Here is a 23,204-nt window from a genome sequence, read left to right as displayed (position 1 = left end):
TGGAGAATCCATAATGCTGTGGGGTTGCTTTGCTGCTTTTGGTACTGGAGGCCTTGACCGTAGACTGTTCCAGGTTGGCCTTCAGATGTTTGGCGTTGTGCTTTTTCCACCATTCGCACTAACCTTTGAAGACATCTCTTGTCAATTTTCCTCTTTCCCCCACGTCCGGGCAGGTTCTTGACAGTCCCATGCTTGGTAAACTTCTTATTAACCTTGTCCACTGTTGAAACTGGGATACCAAGGTCTTTGGAGATGGCCTTATACCCTTTGGAAGTCTTGTGTTTGCTAATAATAGTAGTTCTGATGTCCTCAGTCAGCTCCTTTGTATTCACCATTGTGACAAAGAAACAGCACCTACCATATGGCTTTTTAAAACATTGAAGTCATCATTCATTGGGTAATTCATGTCACATGGGCACTGACAATCAAAGGAGAATTTCTTTTGTGATTTACCACAGGCAAGTCAAAATGTGTTTCCATACTAAATTAATGTAAAGGGTGCCAATACCAGTGACACAGCAAGCTTTAGGTTTTTCTATTTTGCCCTCCCATTGTTTTTGGTTTTAAACTATTGTTTATCATTTGCTCTTTTGTAATTAACACGATTGCTGTATACAAAAAACTGTTTCAATTGATCCATTTTTTTCAGGAGATATTCCACATTATGTACTTAAACTTGATGGGTGCCAATAACGATGAGCGGTACTGTATAAACAATAAGGCACACTTTTGTGCATGTCCATCATGTCATCAAAATGCTTGAGAAAACCCTTTTTTAGAGTTACACTTTTGATAAATTTTAATAAAATCCCCTCATGTGTAAATTTGATGTAATATTTAGTTTTTTGATCAGAATTTCCAAGAAAGCATAACAATCAACTCCATAAAATTTGTGAACCACATCTGTAAACAGGTTATCAAATTTTATTAAATATTGTATAGATACAAAATGATTCACACCAATGGAGTGACAGAACTTGAGATAGAAGTACATGTTTTATAATGGTACCTGAAAATTTTTACAACAGTAAAAACATTAAGAATTGACCATAAGGATACTAAGATTTTCCAAATTCCCCTGTGAAAATGTCAAAAATACAGTGCATGACTGATCGGACACTTCATGTAAGTATAATGTCATATTTGCATCTTTTTCAGAGTGGTACATTTCTTCTAATAAAGACATGAAATAATCTGTATGGCACTAACCCCACATCATTACACCAATAATTTCATATCTTTTATTTACTAAAATTCCTTGGCTATTAAGTTGCACTGTTAAACTGGATACAGCAATGGACAGGTATTTAATGAAGAAACATCTGGGTCTTTGTATTCAGTAAAATATTTATAAGGTAAAATATTTACAGACAGAAATAAAGTAAGGGATGAAAACGAAAATATTCAGCCGTCACTCTTCTTCATCACCACTATCCTTCATTGAAATCCCCTGGAGTCCTCCCCTATCAGACACAGCCATTGTAGCCTCCTCCATAGTTAAACGGTTGTGAATAGTCTCATATGTCTTGTTATTTAATGTGCCATCCAGCACTCCCTGCAGCCTGAAGTCTCTGTAGGTTTTCTGTGAGAAATAAGAGAGAAAAAGAGACTCACACATTTGACTCGCATGTCATAGCATGTTTACATCGCATTTCCTGCTGTATTTTCAGGGTCCAAAGTCACAACATTTAAAAAATCGTAAAAAACAGATTCTTGTGCATAGAGCCACCTAAAAAAATAAGGAAAATCCGTTCTCTTGTTACAAAATGCAGTTGTTTGGATATCAGGCAGGGCTTTGCTTTTTTTCCCCATCAAATACGATGGCGAAAGTAACAGGACCTGCGAAGCAGATGAGAACCTCGCCTTAGCATTAGAAGCATCTTGCACACACAATGTTAACCTAAATGTAGACCTTTTAGTTTCTGCTCATTGTGTTCTATCTCAAGATATTCTGCATGTTTACAGTAGGTGTTCTGTAGTTGAAGATATAAAAAGGTGTAATAGTGACACCTACAACGGGGAACGTTTAGTAAGTGTTTTAGCAGGTACAAGCTCTTGCTAAATCTCATTTCTGGATATCACTAAAAAGGGAAGTGGTCATCAGAAAATCACCTATTATTTAAATCGGGTTTTTGTGTTACATGTGTTTTTAAAGCATTTTTAGCAATGTTTTTATTTTTCACATCATGATCTTCATGGGAAAAAAAATTATCTTGAAATTTTCACACTGACCACAGAGACTTTTTTAGACTCATGTTTCCTGTCCTTTAAAGGAAGAGTTTTCAGCAGACTTCTTGCTGTTAAAGGGAACCTGACAGGTCCCCCATGCCCTCCAAATCACCAGCATTTGTATATTTATTCCAAGCCCTTTATACTGGATGACATATTAACAGATGTTCTAAGCCGCTAGCCCTAGCTCAGTAGCCAAGAAGAGAAATAGAGATCAAAATAAAATTTCAAATACTTTATTGATGAAATAAAACACATGATAATTAATAAAAATTAAAAGGGAACCTAATAACCCGTGCACACTTGTACCATGAGCAGCATAAATAAACAGAGCTGTGATTAATGTGAGAAACAATAGCCCGGCACGCCCCTCGGAAGAAGCATAGGCGAAACGGCGTCGTCGGGGGTCCACGTGCACATGGCCTGTTCAGCATCTCAGTAAGTGTTCATCAACGTTTTTTAGCCCTGTACCTTCAGGATTCTTTATGTACTATTATCCATATGATGCACTTGCTTTTGTTCAGCTCATTGCAGCCTCATATGTCTTTTATAGGAGCTATTTCTGATTAAACCATCATGGCTTTCCCTTTTTGTAATGCCCAGGGCATCTAGTTCATTGCACTATGCACTTTATAGCCCTTCCTCCTTGTTTGAGATAACCTATGGTATTTGTTTGTTCAGATATTTTGACTTTCTTGCGGGTCACAACTTACAATCTATATGACATTAGTAATTATAGTCTTCTATTTTCCAATTTTGCTGGGCTATTGTTGCTCACTTTAATCACAGCTCTGTTTATTTACGCTGCTCATGGTCCATGCGTGCACGGGTTATTAGGTTACCTTTTCATTATTATTATGTGTGTTTTATTTCATCAATAAAGTATTTGAAATTTTATTCTGATCTCTATTCCTCTTCTTGGCTTCTGAGCTAGGGCTAGCGGCTCAGAACAGTGTTGACTGATCGGTCTTGTGAAGAGTGGTGAGTTACCCACTTGTTGGACAATGCTGTTTAATATTAACAGATGTGTTAAAAAAAGTCTATTTTAAATATGCAAATAATCTTTTGACTAGTTGAAGGGGTGTTTGTTTCCCTAGACTAGTCATCCCACTCACCATTTTATCACGGCCCTGTGGGCATGATAACATGATTTGCAAGAGCTGGGGTTATTGCCGGCTCTCTCCAAATCTCACGCATGTATACAACTGTCTTTACTACACATCATTTTGCCCCTGAAGCAGCTTACATACTATCCGGCTTCAGAGGTGCACTGCACATGTCTAGAGGCATGGACGAAGCCTGACATCAGAAGAACAGAGCTTAAAGGTGCACTGTACATGTCTGGAGGCATGGACGAAGCCTGACATCAGAAGAACAGAGCTTAAAGGTGCACTGTACATGTCTGGAGGCATGGACGAAGCCTGACATCAGAAGAACAGAGCTTAAAGGCGCACTGTACATGTCTGGAGGCATGGAAGAAGCCTGACATCAGAAGAACAGAGCTTAAAGGTGCACTGTACATGTCTGGAGGCATGGAAGAATCCTGACATCAGAAGAACAGAGCTTAAAGGTGCACTGTACATGTCTGGAGGCATGGACGAAGCCTGACATCAGAAGAACAGAGCTTAAAGGTGCACTGTACATGTCTAGAGGCATGGACGAAGCCTGATATCAGAAGAACAGAGCTTAAAAGTGCACTGTACATGTCTGGAGGCATGGAAGAAGCCTGACATCAGAAGAACAGAGCTTAAAGGTGCACTGTACATGTCTGGAGGAATGGACGAAGCCTGACATCAGAAGAACAGAGCTTAAAGGTGCACTGTACATGTCTGGAGGAATGGAAGAAGCCTGACATCAGAAGAACAGAGCTTAAAGGTGCACTGTACATGTCTGGAGGAATGGACGAAGCCTGACATCAGAAGAACAGAGCTTAAAGGTGCACTGCACATGTCTGGAGGCATGGACGAAGCCTGACATCAGAAGAACAGAGCTTAAAAGTGCACTGTACATGTCTGGAGGCATGGAAGAAGCCTGACATCAGAAGAACAGAGCTTAAAGGTGCACTGTACATGTCTGGAGGAATGGACGAAGCCTGACATCAGAAGAACAGAGCTTAAAGGTGCACTGTACATGTCTGGAGGCATGGAAGAAGCCTGACATCAGAAGAACAGAGCTTAAAGGTGCACTGTACATGTCTGGAGGCATGGACGAAGCCTGACATCAGAAGAACAGAGCTTAAAGGTGCACTGCACATGTCTGGAGGCATGGAAGAAGCCTGACATCAGAAGAACAGAGCTTAAAGGTGCACTGTACATGTCTAGAGGCATGGACGAAGCCTGACATCAGAAGAACAGAGCTTAAAGGTGCACTGTACATGTCTAGAGGCATGGACGAAGCCTGACATCAGAAGAACAGAGCTTAAAGGTGCACTGTACATGTCTGGAGGCATGGACGAAGCCTGACATCAGAAGAACAGAGCTTAAAGGTGCACTGTACATGTCTAGAGGCATGGACGAAGCCTGACATCAGAAGAACAGAGCTTAAAGGTGCACTGTACATGTCTGGAGGCATGGAAGAAGCCTGACATCAGAAGAACAGAGCTTAAAGGTGCACTGTACATGTCTGGAGGCATGGACGAAGCCTGACATCAGAAGAACAGAGCTTAAAGGTGCACTGTACATGTCTAGAGGCATGGACGAAGCCTGACATCAGAAGAACAGAGCTTAAAGGTGCACTGTACATGTCTAGAGGCATGGACGAAGCCTGACATCAGAAGAACAGAGCTTAAAGGTGCACTGTACATGTCTAGAGGCATGGAAGAAGCCTGACATCAGAAGAACAGAGCTTAAAGGTGCACTGTACATGTCTGGAGGCATGGACGAAGCCTGACATCAGAAGAACAGAGCTTAAAGGTGCACTGTACATGTCTAGAGGCATGGACGAAGCCTGACATCAGAAGAACAGAGCTTAAAGGTGCACTGTACATGTCTGGAGGCATGGACGAAGCCTGACATCAGAAGAACAGAGCTTAAAGGTGCACTGTACATGTCTGGAGGCATGGACGAAGCCTGACATCAGAAGAACAGAGCTTAAAGGTGCACTGTACATGTCTGGAGGCATGGAAGAACCTGACATCAGAAGAACAGAGCTTAAAGGTGCACTGCACATGTCTGGAGGCATGGACGAAGCCTGACATCAGAAGAACAGAGCTTAAAGGTGCACTGCACATGTCTGGAGGCATGGACGAAGCCTTACATCAGAAGAACAGAGCTTAAAGGTGCACTGTACATGTCTGGAGGCATGGAAGAATCCTGACATCAGAAGAACAGAGCTTAAAGGTGCACTGCACATGTCTGGAGGCATGGACGAAGCCTGACATCAGAAGAACAGAGCTTAAAGGTGCACTGTACATGTCTGGAGGCATGGAAGAATCCTGACATCAGAAGAACAGAGCTTAAAGGCGCACTGTACATGTCTGGAGGCATGGACGAAGCCTGACATCAGAAGAACAGAGCTTAAAGGCGCACTGTACATGTCTGGAGGCATGAACGAAGCCTGACATCAGAAGAACAGAGCTTAAAGGTGCACTGTACATTTCTGGAGGCATGGAAGAAGCCTGACATCAGAAGAACAGAGCTTAAAGGTGCACTGTACATGTCTGGAGGCATGGAAGAAGCCTGACATCAGAAGAACAGAGCTAAAGGTGCACTGTACATGTCTAGAGGCATGGACGAGGCCTGACATCAGAAGAACAGAGCTTAAAAGTGCACTGTACATGTCTGGAGGCATGGATGAAGCCTGACATCAGAAGAACAGAGCTTAAAGGTGCACTGTACATGTCTGGAGGCATGGAAGAAGCCTGACATCAGAAGAACAGAGCTTAAAGGTGCACTGTACATGTCTGGAGGAATGGACGAAGCCTGACATCAGAAGAACAGAGCTTAAAGGTGCACTGTACATGTCTGGAGGCATGGAAGAAGCCTGACATCAGAAGAACAGAGCTTAAAGGTGCACTGTACATGTCTGGAGGCATGGACGAAGCCTGACATCAGAAGAACAGAGCTTAAAGGTGCACTGTACATGTCTGGAGGCATGGAAGAATCCTGACATCAGAAGAACAGAGCTTAAAGGTGCACTGCACATGTCTGGAGGCATGGACGAAGCCTGACATCAGAAGAACAGAGCTTAAAGGTGCACTGTACATGTCTGGAGGAATGGACGAAGCCTGACATCAGAAGAACAGAGCTTAAAGGTGCACTGCACATGTCTGGAGGCTTGGAAGAAGCCTGACATCAGAAGAACAGAGCTTAAAAGTGCACTGTACATGTCTGGAGGCATGGACGAAGCCTGACATCAGAAGAACAGAGCTTAAAGGTGCACTGTACATGTCTGGAGGCTTGGAAGAAGCCTGACATCAGAAGAACAGAGCTTAAAGGTGCACTGTACATGTCTGGAGGCATGGACGAAGCCTGACATCAGAAGAACAGAGCTTAAAGGTGCACTGTACATGTCTGGAGGCATGGAAGAAGCCTGACATCAGAAGAACAGAGCTTAAAGGTGCACTGTACATGTCTGGAGGCATGGACGAAGACTGACATCAGAAGAACAGAGCTTAAAGGTGCACTGTACATGTCTGGAGGCATGGACGAAGACTGACATCAGAAGAACAGAGCTTAAAGGTGCACTGTACATGTCTGGAGGCATGGACGAAGCCTGACATCAGAAGAACAGAGCTTAAAGGTGCACTGTACATGTCTGGAGGCATGGAAGAAGCCTGACATCAGAAGAACAGAGCTTAAAGGTGCACTGTACATGTCTGGAGGCATGGAAGAAGCCTGACATCAGAAGAACAGAGCTTAAAGGTGCACTGTACATGTCTGGAGGCATGGACGAAGCCTGACATCAGAAGAACAGAGCTTAAAGGTGCACTGTACATGTCTGGAGGCATGGACGAAGACTGACATCAGAAGAACAGAGCTTAAAGGTGCACTGTACATGTCTGGAGGCATGGAAGAAGCCTGACATCAGAAGAACAGAGCTTAAAGGTGCACTGTACATGTCTGGAGGCATGGACGAAGCCTGACATCAGAAGAACAGAGCTTAAAGGTGCACTGTACATGTCTGGAGGCATGGAAGAACCTGACATCAGAAGAACAGAGCTTAAAGGTGCACTGCACATGTCTGGAGGCATGGACGAAGCCTGACATCAGAAGAACAGAGCTTAAAGGTGCACTGCACATGTCTGGAGGCATGGACGAAGCCTTACATCAGAAGAACAGAGCTTAAAGGCGCACTGCACATGTCTGGAGGCATGGACGAAGCCTGACATCAGAAGAACAGAGCTTAAAGGTGCACTGTACATGTCTGGAGGCATGGACGAAGCCTGACATCAGAAGAACAGAGCTTAAAGGTGCACTGTACATGTCTGGAGGCATGGAAGAACCTGACATCAGAAGAACAGAGCTTAAAGGTGCACTGCACATGTCTGGAGGCATGGACGAAGCCTGACATCAGAAGAACAGAGCTTAAAGGTGCACTGCACATGTCTGGAGGCATGGACGAAGCCTTACATCAGAAGAACAGAGCTTAAAGGCGCACTGCACATGTCTGGAGGCATGGACGAAGCCTGACATCAGAAGAACAGAGCTTAAAAGTGCACTGTACATGTCTGGAGGCATGGAAGAAGCCTGACATCAGAAGAACAGAGCTTAAAGGTGCACTGTACATGTCTGGAGGAATGGACGAAGCCTGACATCAGAAGAACAGAGCTTAAAGGTGCACTGTACATGTCTGGAGGCATGGAAGAAGCCTGACATCAGAAGAACAGAGCTTAAAGGTGCACTGTACATGTCTGGAGGCATGGACGAAGCCTGACATCAGAAGAACAGAGCTTAAAGGTGCACTGCACATGTCTGGAGGCTTGGAAGAAGCCTGACATCAGAAGAACAGAGCTTAAAGGTGCACTGCACATGTCTGGAGGCTTGGAAGAAGCCTGACATCAGAAGAACAGAGCTTAAAGGTGCACTGTACATGTCTGGAGGCATGGACGAAGCCTGACATCAGAAGAACAGAGGTTAAAGGTGCACTGTACATGTCTGGAGGCATGGACGAAGCCTGACATCAGAAGAACAGAGCTTAAAGGTGCACTGTACATGTCTAGAGGCATGGACGAAGCCTGACATCAGAAGAACAGAGCTTAAAGGTGCACTGCACATGTCTGGAGGCATGGACGAAGCCTGACATCAGAAGAACAGAGCTTAAAGGTGCACTGCACATGTCTGGAGGCTTGGAAGAAGCCTGACATCAGAAGAACAGAGCTTAAAGGTGCACTGTACATGTCTGGAGGCATGGACGAAGCCTGGTATCAGAAGAACAGAGCTTAAAGGTGCACTGTACATGTCTGGAGGCATGGAAGAAGCCTGACATCAGAAGAACAGAGCTTAAAGGTGCACTGTACATGTCTGGAGGCATGGACGAAGCCTGACATCAGAAGAACAGAGCTTAAAGGTGCACTGTACATGTCTGGAGGAATGGACGAAGCCTGACATCAGAAGAACAGAGCTTAAAAGTGCACTGTACATGTCTGGAGGAATGGACGAAGCCTGACATCAGAAGAACAGAGCTTAAAGGTGCACTGTACATGTCTAGAGGCATGGACGAAGCCTGACATCAGAAGAACAGAGCTTAAAGGTGCACTGTACATGTCTGGAGGCATGGACGAAGCCTGACATCAGAAGAACAGAGCTTAAAGGTGCACTGTACATGTCTGGAGGCATGGAAGAAGCCTGACATCAGAAGAACAGAGCTTAAAGGTGCACTGTACATGTCTGGAGGCATGGACGAAGCCTGACATCAGAAGAACAGAGCTTAAAGGTGCACTGTACATGTCTGGAGGAATGGACGAAGCCTGACATCAGAAGAACAGAGCTTAAAGGTGCACTGTACATGTCTGGAGGAATGGACGAAGCCTGACATCAGAAGAACAGAGCTTAAAGGTGCACTGTACATGTCTGGAGGCATGGACGAAGCCTGACATCAGAAGAACAGAGCTTAAAGGTGCACTGTACATGTCTGGAGGCATGGATGAAGCCTGACATCACAAGAACAGAGCTTAAAGGTGCACTGTACATGTCTGGAGGAATGGACGAAGCCTGACATCAGAAGAACAGAGCTTAAAGGTGCACTGCACATGTCTGGAGGAATGGACGAAGCCTGACATCAGAAGAACAGAGCTTAAAGGTGCACTGCACATGTCTGGAGGCATGGAAGAAGTCTGACATCAGAAGAACAGAGCTTAAAGGTGCACTGTACATGTCTGGAGGAATGGACGAAGCCTGACATCAGAAGAACAGAGCTTAAAGGTGCACTGTACATGTCTGGAGGCATGGACGAAGCCTGACATCAGAAGAACAGAGCTTAAAGGTGCACTGTACATGTCTGGAGGCATGGACGAAGCCTGACATCAGAAGAACAGAGCTTAAAAGTGCACTGTACATGTCTGGAGACATGGACGAAGCTTGACATCAGAAGAACAGAGCTTAAAGGTGCACTGTACATGTCTAGAGGCATGGACGAAGCCTGACATCAGAAGAACAGAGCTTAAAGGTGCACTGTACATGTCTGGAGGCATGGACGAAGCCTGACATCAGAAGAACAGAGCTTAAAGGTGCACTGTACATGTCTGGAGACATGGAAGAAGCCTGACATCAGAAGAACAGAGCTTAAAGGTGCACTGTACATGTCTGGAGACATGGAAGAAGCCTGACATCAGAAGAACAGAGCTTAAAGGTACACTGCACATGTCTGGAGGCATGGACGAAGCCTGACATCAGAAGAACAGAGCTTAAAGGTGCACTGCACATGTCTGGAGGCATGGACGAAGCCTGACATCAGAAGAACAGAGCTTAAAGGTGCACTGTACATGTCTGGAGGAATGGACGAAGCCTGACATCAGAAGAACAGAGCTTAAAGGTGCACTGTACATGTCTGGAGGCATGGAAGAAGCCTGACATCAGAAGAACAGAGCTTAAAGGTGCACTGTACATGTCTGGAGGCATGGACGAAGCCTGACATCAGAAGAACAGAGCTTAAAGGTGCACTGTACATGTCTGGAGGAATGGACGAAGCCTGACATCAGAAGAACAGAGCTTAAAGGCGCACTGTACATGTCTGGAGGCATGGAAGAAGCCTGACATCAGAAGAACAGAGCTTAAAGGTGCACTGTACATGTCTGGAGGCATGGACGAAGCCTGACATCAGAAGAACAGAGCTTAAAGGTGCACTGTACATGTCTAGAGGCATGGACGAAGCCTGACATCAGAAGAACAGAGCTTAAAGGTGCACTGCACATGTCTGGAGGCATGGACGAAGCCTGACATCACAAGAACAGAGCTTAAAGGTGCACTGCACATGTCTGGAGGCTTGGAAGAAGCCTGGCATCAGAAGAACAGAGCTTAAAGGTGCACTGTACATGTCTGGAGGCATGGACGAAGCCTGACATCAGAAGAACAGAGCTTAAAGGTGCACTGTACATGTCTGGAGGAATGGACGAAGCCTGACATCAGAAGAACAGAGCTTAAAGGTGCAATGTACATGTCTGGAGGAATGGACGAAGCCTGAAATCAGAAGAACAGAGCTTAAAGGTGCACTGTACATGTCTGGAGGCATGGACGAAGCCTGACATCAGAAGAACAGAGCTTAAAGGTGCACTGTACATGTCTGGAGGCATGGACGAAGCCTGACATCAGAAGAACAGAGCTTAAAGGTGCACTGTACATGTCTGGAGGCTTGGAAGAAGCCTGACATCAGAAGAACAGAGCTTAAAGGTGCACTGTACATGTCTGGAGGCATGGACGAAGCCTGACATCAGAAGAACAGAGCTTAAAGGTGCACTGCACATGTCTGGAGGCATGGACGAAGCCTGACATCAGAAGAACAGAGCTTAAAGGTGCACTGCACATGTCTGGAGGCATGGACGAAGCCTGACATCAGAAGAACAGAGCTTAAAGGTGCACTGTACATGTCTGGAGGAATGGACGAAGCCTGACATCAGAAGAACAGAGCTTAAAGGCGCACTGTACATGTCTGGAGGCATGGAAGAAGCCTGACATCAGAAGAACAGAGCTTAAAGGTGCACTGTACATGTCTGGAGGCATGGACGAAGCCTGACATCAGAAGAACAGAGCTTAAAGGTGCACTGTACATGTCTAGAGGCATGGACGAAGCCTGACATCAGAAGAACAGAGCTTAAAGGTGCACTGCACATGTCTGGAGGCATGGACGAAGCCTGACATCAGAAGAACAGAGCTTAAAGGTGCACTGCACATGTCTGGAGGCTTGGAAGAAGCCTGGCATCAGAAGAACAGAGCTTAAAGGTGCACTGTACATGTCTGGAGGCATGGACGAAGCCTGACATCAGAAGAACAGAGCTTAAAGGTGCACTGTACATGTCTGGAGGAATGGACGAAGCCTGACATCAGAAGAACAGAGCTTAAAGGTGCACTGTACATGTCTGGAGGCATGGACGAAGCCTGACATCAGAAGAACAGAGCTTAAAGGTGCACTGCACATGTCTGGAGGCATGGACGAAGCCTGACATCAGAAGAACAGAGCTTAAAGGTGCACTGTACATGTCTGGAGGAATGGACGAAGCCTGACATCAGAAGAACAGAGCTTAAAGGCGCACTGTACATGTCTGGAGGCATGGAAGAAGCCTGACATCAGAAGAACAGAGCTTAAAGGTGCACTGTACATGTCTGGAGACATGGAAGAAGCCTGACATCAGAAGAACAGAGCTTAAAGGTGCACTGTACATGTCTGGAGGCATGAACGAAGCCTGACATCAGAAGAACAGAGCTTAAAGGTGCACTGTACATGTCTGGAGACATGGAAGAAGCCTGACATCAGAAGAACAGAGCTTAAAGGTACACTGCACATGTCTGGAGGCATGGACGAAGCCTGACATCAGAAGAACAGAGCTTAAAGGTGCACTGCACATGTCTGGAGGCATGGACGAAGCCTGACATCAGAAGAACAGAGCTTAAAGGTGCACTGTACATGTCTGGAGGAATGGACGAAGCCTGACATCAGAAGAACAGAGCTTAAAGGCGCACTGTACATGTCTGGAGGCATGGAAGAAGCCTGACATCAGAAGAACAGAGCTTAAAGGTGCACTGTACATGTCTGGAGGCATGGACGAAGCCTGACATCAGAAGAACAGAGCTTAAAGGTGCACTGTACATGTCTAGAGGCATGGACGAAGCCTGACATCAGAAGAACAGAGCTTAAAGGTGCACTGTACATGTCTGGAGGCATGGACGAAGCCTGACATCAGAAGAACAGAGCTTAAAGGTGCACTGCACATGTCTGGAGGCATGGACGAAGCCTGACATCACAAGAACAGAGCTTAAAGGTGCACTGCACATGTCTGGAGGCTTGGAAGAAGCCTGGCATCAGAAGAACAGAGCTTAAAGGTGCACTGTACATGTCTGGAGGCATGGACGAAGCCTGACATCAGAAGAACAGAGCTTAAAGGTGCACTGTACATGTCTGGAGGAATGGACGAAGCCTGACATCAGAAGAACAGAGCTTAAAGGTGCACTGCACATGTCTGGAGGCATGGACGAAGCCTGACATCAGAAGAACAGAGCTTAAAGGTGCACTGCACATGTCTGGAGGCTTGGAAGAAGCCTGGCATCAGAAGAACAGAGCTTAAAGGTGCACTGTACATGTCTGGAGGCATGGACGAAGCCTGACATCAGAAGAACAGAGCTTAAAGGTGCACTGTACATGTCTGGAGGAATGGACGAAGCCTGACATCAGAAGAACAGAGCTTAAAGGTGCACTGTACATGTCTGGAGGCATGGACGAAGCCTGACATCAGAAGAACAGAGCTTAAAGGTGCACTGTACATGTCTGGAGGCATGGATGAAGCCTGACATCACAAGAACAGAGCTTAAAGGTGCACTGCACATGTCTGGAGGCATGGACGAAGCCTGACATCAGAAGAACAGAGCTTAAAGGTGCACTGTACATGTCTGGAGGAATGGACGAAGCCTGACATCAGAAGAACAGAGCTTAAAGGCGCACTGTACATGTCTGGAGGCATGGAAGAAGCCTGACATCAGAAGAACAGAGCTTAAAGGTGCACTGTACATGTCTGGAGACATGGAAGAAGCCTGACATCAGAAGAACAGAGCTTAAAGGTGCACTGTACATGTCTGGAGACATGGAAGAAGCCTGACATCAGAAGAACAGAGCTTAAAGGTACACTGCACATGTCTGGAGGCATGGACGAAGCCTGACATCAGAAGAACAGAGCTTAAAGGTGCACTGCACATGTCTGGAGGCATGGACGAAGCCTGACATCAGAAGAACAGAGCTTAAAGGTGCACTGTACATGTCTGGAGGAATGGATGAAGCCTGACATCAGAAGAACAGAGCTTAAAGGCGCACTGTACATGTCTGGAGGCATGGAAGAAGCCTGACATCAGAAGAACAGAGCTTAAAGGTGCACTGTACATGTCTGGAGGCATGGACGAAGCCTGACATCAGAAGAACAGAGCTTAAAGGTGCACTGTACATGTCTAGAGGCATGGACGAAGCCTGACATCAGAAGAACAGAGCTTAAAGGTGCACTGCACATGTCTGGAGGCATGGACGAAGCCTGACATCACAAGAACAGAGCTTAAAGGTGCACTGTACATGTCTGGAGGCATGGACGAAGCCTGACATCAGAAGAACAGAGCTTAAAGGTGCACTGTACATGTCTGGAGGCATGGACGAAGCCTGACATCAGAAGAACAGAGCTTAAAGGTGCACTGTACATGTCTGGAGGCATGGATGAAGCCTGACATCACAAGAACAGAGCTTAAAGGTGCACTGCACATGTCTGGAGGCATGGACGAAGCCTGACATCAGAAGAACAGAGCTTAAAGGTGCACTGTACATGTCTGGAGGAATGGACGAAGCCTGACATCAGAAGAACAGAGCTTAAAGGCGCACTGTACATGTCTGGAGGCATGGAAGAAGCCTGACATCAGAAGAACAGAGCTTAAAGGTGCACTGTACATGTCTGGAGGCATGGACGAAGCCTGACATCAGAAGAACAGAGCTTAAAGGTGCACTGTACATGTCTAGAGGCATGGACGAAGCCTGACATCAGAAGAACAGAGCATAAAGGTGCACTGCACATGTCTGGAGGCATGGATGAAGCCTGACATCAGAACAACAGAGCTTAAAGGTGCACTGCACATGTCTGGAGGCTTGGAAGAAGCCTGACATCAGAAGAACAGAGCTTAAAGGTGCACTGTACATGTCTGGAGGCATGGACGAAGCCTGACATCAGAAGAACAGAGCTTAAAGGTGCACTGCACATGTCTGGAGGCATGGACGAAGCCTGACATCAGAAGAACAGAGCTTAAAGGTGCACTGCACATGTCTGGAGGCATGGACGAAGCCTGACATCAGAAGAACAGAGCTTAAAGGTGCACTGTACATGTCTGGAGGAATGGACGAAGCCTGACATCAGAAGAACAGAGCTTAAAGGCGCACTGTACATGTCTGGAGGCATGGAAGAAGCCTGACATCAGAAGAACAGAGCTTAAAGGTGCACTGTACATGTCTGGAGGCATGGACGAAGCCTGACATCAGAAGAACAGAGCTTAAAGGTGCACTGTACATGTCTAGAGGCATGGACGAAGCCTGACATCAGAAGAACAGAGCTTAAAGGTGCACTGCACATGTCTGGAGGCATGGACGAAGCCTGACATCAGAAGAACAGAGCTTAAAGGTGCACTGCACATGTCTGGAGGCTTGGAAGAAGCCTGGCATCAGAAGAACAGAGCTTAAAGGTGCACTGTACATGTCTGGAGGCATGGACGAAGCCTGAAATCAGAAGAACAGAGCTTAAAGGTGCACTGTACATGTCTGGAGGAATGGACGAAGCCTGACATCAGAAGAACAGAGCTTAAAGGTGCACTGTACATGTCTGGAGGCATGGACGAAGCCTGACATCAGAAGAACAGAGCTTAAAGGTGCACTGTACATGTCTGGAGGCATGGATGAAGCCTGACATCACAAGAACAGAGCTTAAAGGTGCACTGCACATGTCTGGAGGCATGGACGAAGCCTGACATCAGAAGAACAGAGCTTAAAGGTGCACTGTACATGTCTGGAGGCATGGACGAAGCCTGACATCAGAAGAACAGAGCTTAAAGGTGCACTGTACATGTCTGGAGGCATGGACGAAGCCTGACATCAGAAGAACAGAGCTTAAAGGTGCACTGTACATGTCTAGAGGCATGGACGAAGCCTGACATCAGAAGAACAGAGCTTAAAGGTGCACTGTACATGTCTAGAGGCATGGACGAAGCCTGACATCAGAAGAACAGAGCTTAAAGGTGCACTGTACATGTCTGGAGGCATGGACGAAGCCTGACATCAGAAGAACAGAGCTTAAAGGTGCACTGTACATGTCTGGAGGCATGGACGAAGCCTGACATCAGAAGAACAGAGCTTAAAGGTGCACTGTACATGTCTGGAGGAATGGACGAAGCCTGACATCAGAAGAACAGAGCTTAAAGGTGCACTGTACATGTCTGGAGGAATGGACGAAGCCTGACATGAGAAGAACAGAGCTTAAAAGTGCACTGTACATGTCTGGAGGAATGGACGAAGCCTGACATCAGAAGAACAGAGCTTAAAGGTGCACTGCACATGTCTGGAGGCATGGACGAAGCCTGACATCAGAAGAACAGAGCTTAAAGGTGCACTGTACATGTCTGGAGGAATGGACGAAGCCTGACATCAGAAGAACAGAGCTTAAAGGTGCACTGCACATGTCTGGAGGCATGGACGAAGCCTGACATCAGAAGAACAGAGCTTAAAGGTGCACTGTACATGTCTGGAGGCATGGACGAAGCCTGACATCAGAAGAACAGAGCATAAAGGTGCACTGCACATGTCTGGAGGCATGGATGAAGCCTGACATCAGAAGAACAGAGCTTAAAGGTGCACTGCACATGTCTGGAGGCTTGGAAGAAGCCTGACATCAGAAGAACAGAGCTTAAAGGTGCACTGTACATGTCTGGAGGCATGGACGAAGCCTGACATCAGAAGAACAGAGCTTAAAGGTGCACTGCACATGTCTGGAGGCATGGACGAAGCCTGACATCAGAAGAACAGAGCTTAAAGGTGCACTGCACATGTCTGGAGGCATGGACGAAGCCTGACATCAGAAGAACAGAGCTTAAAGGTGCACTGTACATGTCTGGAGGAATGGACGAAGCCTGACATCAGAAGAACAGAGCTTAAAGGCGCACTGTACATGTCTGGAGGCATGGAAGAAGCCTGACATCAGAAGAACAGAGCTTAAAGGTGCACTGTACATGTCTGGAGGCATGGACGAAGCCTGACATCAGAAGAACAGAGCTTAAAGGTGCACTGTACATGTCTAGAGGCATGGACGAAGCCTGACATCAGAAGAACAGAGCTTAAAGGTGCACTGCACATGTCTGGAGGCATGGACGAAGCCTGACATCAGAAGAACAGAGCTTAAAGGTGCACTGCACATGTCTGGTGGCTTGGAAGAAGCCTGGCATCAGAAGAACAGAGCTTAAAGGTGCACTGTACATGTCTGGAGGCATGGACGAAGCCTGACATCAGAAGAACAGAGCTTAAAGGTGCACTGTACATGTCTGGAGGAATGGACGAAGCCTGACATCAGAAGAACAGAGCTTAAAGGTGCACTGTAGATGTCTGGAGGCATGGACGAAGCCTGACATCAGAAGAACAGAGCTTAAAGGTGCACTGTACATGTCTGGAGGCATGGACGAAGCCTGACATCAGAAGAACAGAGCTTAAAGGTGCACTGTACATGTCTGGAGGCATGGACGAAGCCTGACATCAGAAGAACAGAGCTTAAAGGTGCACTGTACATGTCTGGAGGAATGGACGAAGCCTGACATCAGAAGAACAGAGCTTAAAAGTGCACTGTACATGTCTGGAGGCATGGAAGAAGCCTGACATCAGAAGAACAGAGCTTAAAGGTGCACTGTACATGTCTGGAGGCATGGAAGAAGCCTGACATCAGAAGAACAGAGCTTAAAGGTGCACTGTACATGTCTGGAGGCATGGAAGAAGCCTGACATCAGAAGAACAGAGCTTAAAGGTGCACTGTACATGTCTGGAGGAATGGACGAAGCCTGACATCAGAAGAACAGAGCTTAAAGGCGCACTGTACATGTCTGGAGGAATGGACGAAGCCTGACATCAGAAGAACAGAGCTTAAAGGTGCACTGCACATGTCTGGAGGCATGGACGAAGCCTGACATCAGAAGAACAGAGCTTAAAGGTGCACTGCACATGTCTGGAGGCTTGGAAGAAGCCGGACATCAGAAGAACAGAGCTTAAAGGTGCACTGTACATGTCTGGAGGCATGGACGAAGCCTGACATCAGAAGAACAGAGCTTAAAGGTGCACTGTACATGTCTGGAGGAATGGACGAAGCCTGACATCAGAAGAACAGAGCTTAAAGGTGCACTGCACATGTCTGGAGGCATGGACGAAGCCTGACATCAGAAGAACAGAGCTTAAAGGTGCACTGTACATGTCTGGAGGCATGGACGAAGCCTGACATCAGAAGAACAGAGCTTAAAGGTGCACTGTACATGTCTGGAGGCATGGATGAAGCCTGACATCAGAAGAACAGAGCTTAAAGGTGCACTGTACATGTCTGGAGGCATGGACGAAGCCTGACATCAGAAGAACAGAGCTTAAAGGTGCACTGTACATGTCTGGAGGCATGGATGAAGCCTGACATCAGAAGAACAGAGCTTAAAGGTGCACTGTACATGTCTGGAGGCATGGACGAAGCCTGACATCAGAAGAACAGAGCTTAAAGGTGCACTGTACATGTCTGGAGGCATGGACGAAGCCTGACATCAGAAGAACAGAGCTTAAAGGTGCACTGTACATGTCTGGAGGCATGGACGAAGCCTGACATCAGAAGAACAGAGCTTAAAGGTGCACTGTACATGTCTAGAGGCATGGACGAAGCCTGACATCAGAAGAACAGAGCTTAAAGGTGCACTGCACATGTCTGGAGGCATGGATGAAGCCTGACATCAGAAGAACAGAGCTTAAAGGTGCACTGCACATGTCTGGAGGCTTGGAAGAAGCCTGACATCAGAATTACAGAGCTTAAAGGTGCACTGTACATGTCTGGAGGCATGGACGAAGCCTGACATCAGAAGAACAGAGCTTAAAGGTGCACTGTACATGTCTGGAGGCATGGACGAAGCCTGACATCAGAAGAACAGAGCTTAAAGGTGCACTGTACATGTCTAGAGGCATGGACGAAGCCTGACATCAGAAGAACAGAGCTTAAAGGTGCACTGTACATGTCTGGAGGCATGGACGAAGCCTGACATCAGAAGAACAGAGCTTAAAGGTGCGCTGTACATGTCTAGAGGCATGGACGAAGCCTGACATCAGAAGAACAGAGCTTAAAGGTGCGCTGTACATGTCTGGAGGCATGGACGAAGCCTGACATCAGAAGAACAGAGCTTAAAGGTGCACTGTACATGTCTGGAGGCATGGACGAAGCCTGACATCAGAAGAACAGAGCTTAAAGGTGCACTGTACATGTCTGGAGGCATGGACGAAGCCTGACATCAGAAGAACAGAGCTTAAAGGTGCACTGTACATGTCTGGAGGCATGGACGAAGCCTGACATCAGAAGAACAGAGCTTAAAGGTGCACTGTACATGTCTGGAGGAATGGACGAAGCCTGACATCAGAAGAACAGAGCTTAAAAGTGCACTGTACATGTCTGGAGGAATGGACGAAGCCTGACATTAGAAGAACAGAGCTTAAAGGTGCACTGTACATGTCTAGAGGCATGGACGAAGCCTGACATCAGAAGAACAGAGCTTAAAGGTGCACTGTACATGTCTGGAGGCATGGAAGAAGCCTGACATCAGAAGAACAGAGCTTAAAGGTGCACTGTACATGTCTGGAGGAATGGACGAAGCCTGACATCAGAAGAAAAGAGCTTAAAGGTGCACTGTACATGTCTGGAGGAATGGACGAAGCCTGACATCAGAAGAACAGAGCTTAAAGGTGCACTGTACATGTCTGGAGGCATGGACGAAGCCTGACATCAGAAGAACAGAGCTTAAAGGTGCACTGTACATGTCTGGAGGCATGGACGAAGCCTGACATCAGAAGAACAGAGCTTAAAGGTGCACTGTACATGTCTGGAGGCATGGATGAAGCCTGACATCACAAGAACAGTGCTTAAAGGTGCACTGTACATGTCTGGAGGAATGGACGAAGCCTGACATCAGAAGAACAGAGCTTAAAGGTGCACTGCACATGTCTGGAGGCATGGAAGAAGTCTGACATCAGAAGAACAGAGCTTAAAAGTGCACTGTACATGTCTGGAGGCATGGACGAAGCCTGACATCAGAAGAACAGAGCTTAAAGGTGCACTGTACATGTCTGGAGGCATGGACGAAGCCTGACATCAGAAGAACAGAGCTTAAAGGTGCACTGCACATGTCTGGAGGCATGGAAGAAGCCTGACATCAGAAGAACAGAGCTTAAAGGTGCACTGCACATGTCTGGAGGCATGGACGAAGCCTGACATCAGAAGAACAGAGCTTAAAGGTGCACTGTACATGTCTGGAGACATGGAAGAAGCCTGACATCAGAAGAACAGAGCTTAAAGGTGCACTGTACATGTCTGGAGGCATGAACGAAGCCTGACATCAGAAGAACAGAGCTTAAAGGTGCACTGTACATGTCTGGAGGAATGGACGAAGCCTGACATCAGAAGAACAGAGCTTAAAGGTGCACTGTACATGTCTGGAGGCATGGACGAAGCCTGACATCAGAAGAACAGAGCTTAAAGGTGCACTGTACATGTCTGGAGGCATGGAAGAAGCCTGACATCAGAAGAACAGAGCTTAAAGGTGCACTGTACATGTCTGGAGGCATGGACGAAGCCTGACATCAGAAGAACAGAGTTTAAAGGTGCACTGTACATGTCTGGAGGCATGGAAGAAGCCTGACATCAGAAGAACAGAGCTTAAAGGTGCACTGTACATGTCTGGAGGCATGGACGAAGCCTGACATCAGAAGAACAGAGCTTAAAGGTGCACTGTACATGTCTGGAGGCATGGAAGAAGCCTGACATCAGAAGAACAGAGCTTAAAGGTGCACTGCACATGTCTGGAGGCATGGAAGAAGCCTGACATCAGAAGAACAGAGCTTAAAGGTGCACTGTACATGTCTGGAGGCATGGACGAAGCCTGACATCAGAAGAACAGAGCTTAAAGGTGCACTGTACATGTCTGGAGGAATGGACGAAGCCTGACATCAGAAGAACAGAGCTTAAAGGTGCACTGTACATGTCTGGAGGAATGGACGAAGCCTGACATCAGAAGAACAGAGCTTAAAGGTGCACTGTACATGTCTGGAGGCATGGACGAAGCCTGACATCAGAAGAACAGAGCTTAAAGGTGCACTGTACATGTCTGGAGGAATGGACGAAGCCTGACATCAGAAGAACAGAGCTTAAAGGTGCACTGTACACGTCTGGAGGCATGGACGAAGCCTGACATCAGAAGAACAGAGCTTAAAGGTGCACTGTACACGTCTGGAGGCATGGACGAAGCCTGACATCAGAAGAACAGAGCTTAAAGGTGCACTGTACACGTCTGGAGGCATGGACGAAGCCTGACATCAGAAGAACAGAGCTTAAAGGTGCACTGTACATGTCTGGAGGCATGGACGAAGCCTGACATCAGAAGAACAGAGCTTAAAGGTGCACTGCACATGTCTGGAGGCTTGGACGAAGCCTGACATCAGAAGAACAGAGCTTAAAGGTGCACTGCACATGTCTGGAGGCATGGAGGAAGCCTGTCATCAGAAGAACAGAGCTTAAAGGTGCACTGTACATGTCTAGAGGCATGGACGAAGCCTGACATCAGAAGAACAGAGCTTAAAGGTGCACTGCACATGTCTGGAGGCATGGAAGAAGCCTGACATCAGAAGAACAGAGCTTAAAGGTGCACTGTACATGTCTGGAGGAATGGACGAAGCCTGACATCAGAAGAACAGAGCTTAAAGGTGCACTGTACATGTCTGGAGGCATGGACGAAGCCTGACATCAGAAGAACAGAGCTTAAAAGTGCACTGTACATGTCTGGAGACATGGACGAAGCTTGACATCAGAAGAACAGAGCTTAAAGGTGCACTGTACATGTCTGGAGGAATGGACGAAGCCTGACATCAGAAGAACAGAACTTAAAGGTGCACTGCACATGTCTAGAGGCATGGACGAAGCCTGACATCAGAAGAACAGAGCTTAAAAGTGCACTGTACATGTCTGGAGGCTTGGAAGAAGCCTGACATCAGAAGAACAGAGCTTAAAGGTGCACTGCACATGTCTGGAGGCATGGAAGAAGCCTGACATCAGAAGAACAGAGCTTAAAGGTGCACTGTACATGTCTGGAGGAATGGACGAAGCCTGACATCAGAAGAACAGAGCTTAAAGGTGCACTGTACATGTCTGGAGGCATGGACGAAGCCTGACATCAGAAGAACAGAGCTTAAAGGTGCACTGTACATGTCTGGAGACATGGACGAAGCTTGACATCAGAAGAACAGAGCTTAAAGGTGCACTGTACATGTCTGGAGGAATGGACGAAGCCTGACATCAGAAGAGCAGAGCTTAAAGGTGCACTGTACATGTCTGGAGGAATGGACGAAGCCTGACATCAGAAGAACAGAGCTTAAAGGTGCACTGTACATGTCTGGAGGCATGAACGAAGCCTGACATCAGAAGAACAGAGCTTAAAGGTGCACTGCACATGTCTGGAGGCATGGAAGAAGCCTGACATCAGAAGAACAGAGCTTAAAGGTGCACTGTACATGTCTGGAGGAATGGACGAAGCCTGACATCAGAAGAACAGAGCTTAAAGGTGCACTGCACATGTCTGGAGGAATGGAAGAAGCCTGACATCAGAAGAACAGAGCTTAAAGGTGCACTGTACATGTCTGGAGGAATGGACGAAGCCTGACATCAGAAGAACAGAGCTTAAAGGTGCACTGTACATGTCTGGAGGCATGGACGAAGCCTGACATCAGAAGAACAGAGCTTAAAGGTGCACTGTACACGTCTGGAGGCATGGACGAAGCCTGACATCAGAAGAACAGAGCTTAAAGGTGCACTGTACACGTCTGGAGGCATGGACGAAGCCTGACATCAGAAGAACAGAGCTTAAAGGTGCACTGTACATGTCTGGAGGCATGGACGAAGCCTGACATCAGAAGAACAGAGCTTAAAGGTGCACTGCACATGTCTGGAGGCTTGGACGAAGCCTGACATCAGAAGAACAGAGCTTAAAGGTGCACTGCACATGTCTGGAGGCATGGAGGAAGCCTGTCATCAGAAGAACAGAGCTTAAAGGTGCACTGTACATGTCTAGAGGCATGGACGAAGCCTGACATCAGAAGAACAGAGCTTAAAGGTGCACTGCACATGTCTGGAGGCATGGAAGAAGCCTGACATCAGAAGAACAGAGCTTAAAGGTGCACTGTACATGTCTGGAGGAATGGACGAAGCCTGACATCAGAAGAACAGAGCTTAAAGGTGCACTGTACATGTCTGGAGGCATGGACGAAGCCTGACATCAGAAGAACAGAGCTTAAAAGTGCACTGTACATGTCTGGAGACATGGACGAAGCTTGACATCAGAAGAACAGAGCTTAAAGGTGCACTGTACATGTCTGGAGGAATGGACGAAGCCTGACATCAGAAGAACAGAACTTAAAGGTGCACTGCACATGTCTAGAGGCATGGACGAAGCCTGACATCAGAAGAACAGAGCTTAAAAGTGCACTGTACATGTCTGGAGGCTTGGAAGAAGCCTGACATCAGAAGAACAGAGCTTAAAGGTGCACTGCAC

At 46.8% G+C, this 23,204-nt stretch overlaps 1 protein-coding gene across 10 annotated transcripts in view; it reads right to left on the bottom strand.

Moving 5' to 3' along the window:
* Positions 1-908: 908 nt before the first annotated feature.
* Positions 909-23,204, bottom strand: part of CADPS2 (calcium dependent secretion activator 2) — a 566,401-nt gene continuing 544,105 nt past the window's right edge. For all 10 annotated transcript variants that reach the window (XM_073652053.1, XM_073652046.1, XM_073652044.1 and 7 more), the window contains one exon: positions 909-1,582. In XM_073652053.1, the coding sequence (XP_073508154.1) occupies positions 1,412-1,582 (171 nt within the window). In that variant the 3' untranslated portion in view covers positions 909-1,411. The remainder of the gene's footprint in view (positions 1,583-23,204) is intronic.

The sequence above is a fragment of the Phyllobates terribilis genome, unplaced genomic scaffold (genome assembly GCF_046119375.1).
Source record: "Phyllobates terribilis strain yellow unplaced genomic scaffold, ASM4611937v1 Scaffold_11__3_contigs__length_659146591, whole genome shotgun sequence".
Taxonomy (NCBI): Eukaryota; Metazoa; Chordata; class Amphibia; order Anura; family Dendrobatidae; genus Phyllobates; species Phyllobates terribilis.
This window is presented reverse-complemented; position numbering and strand designations above follow the sequence as displayed.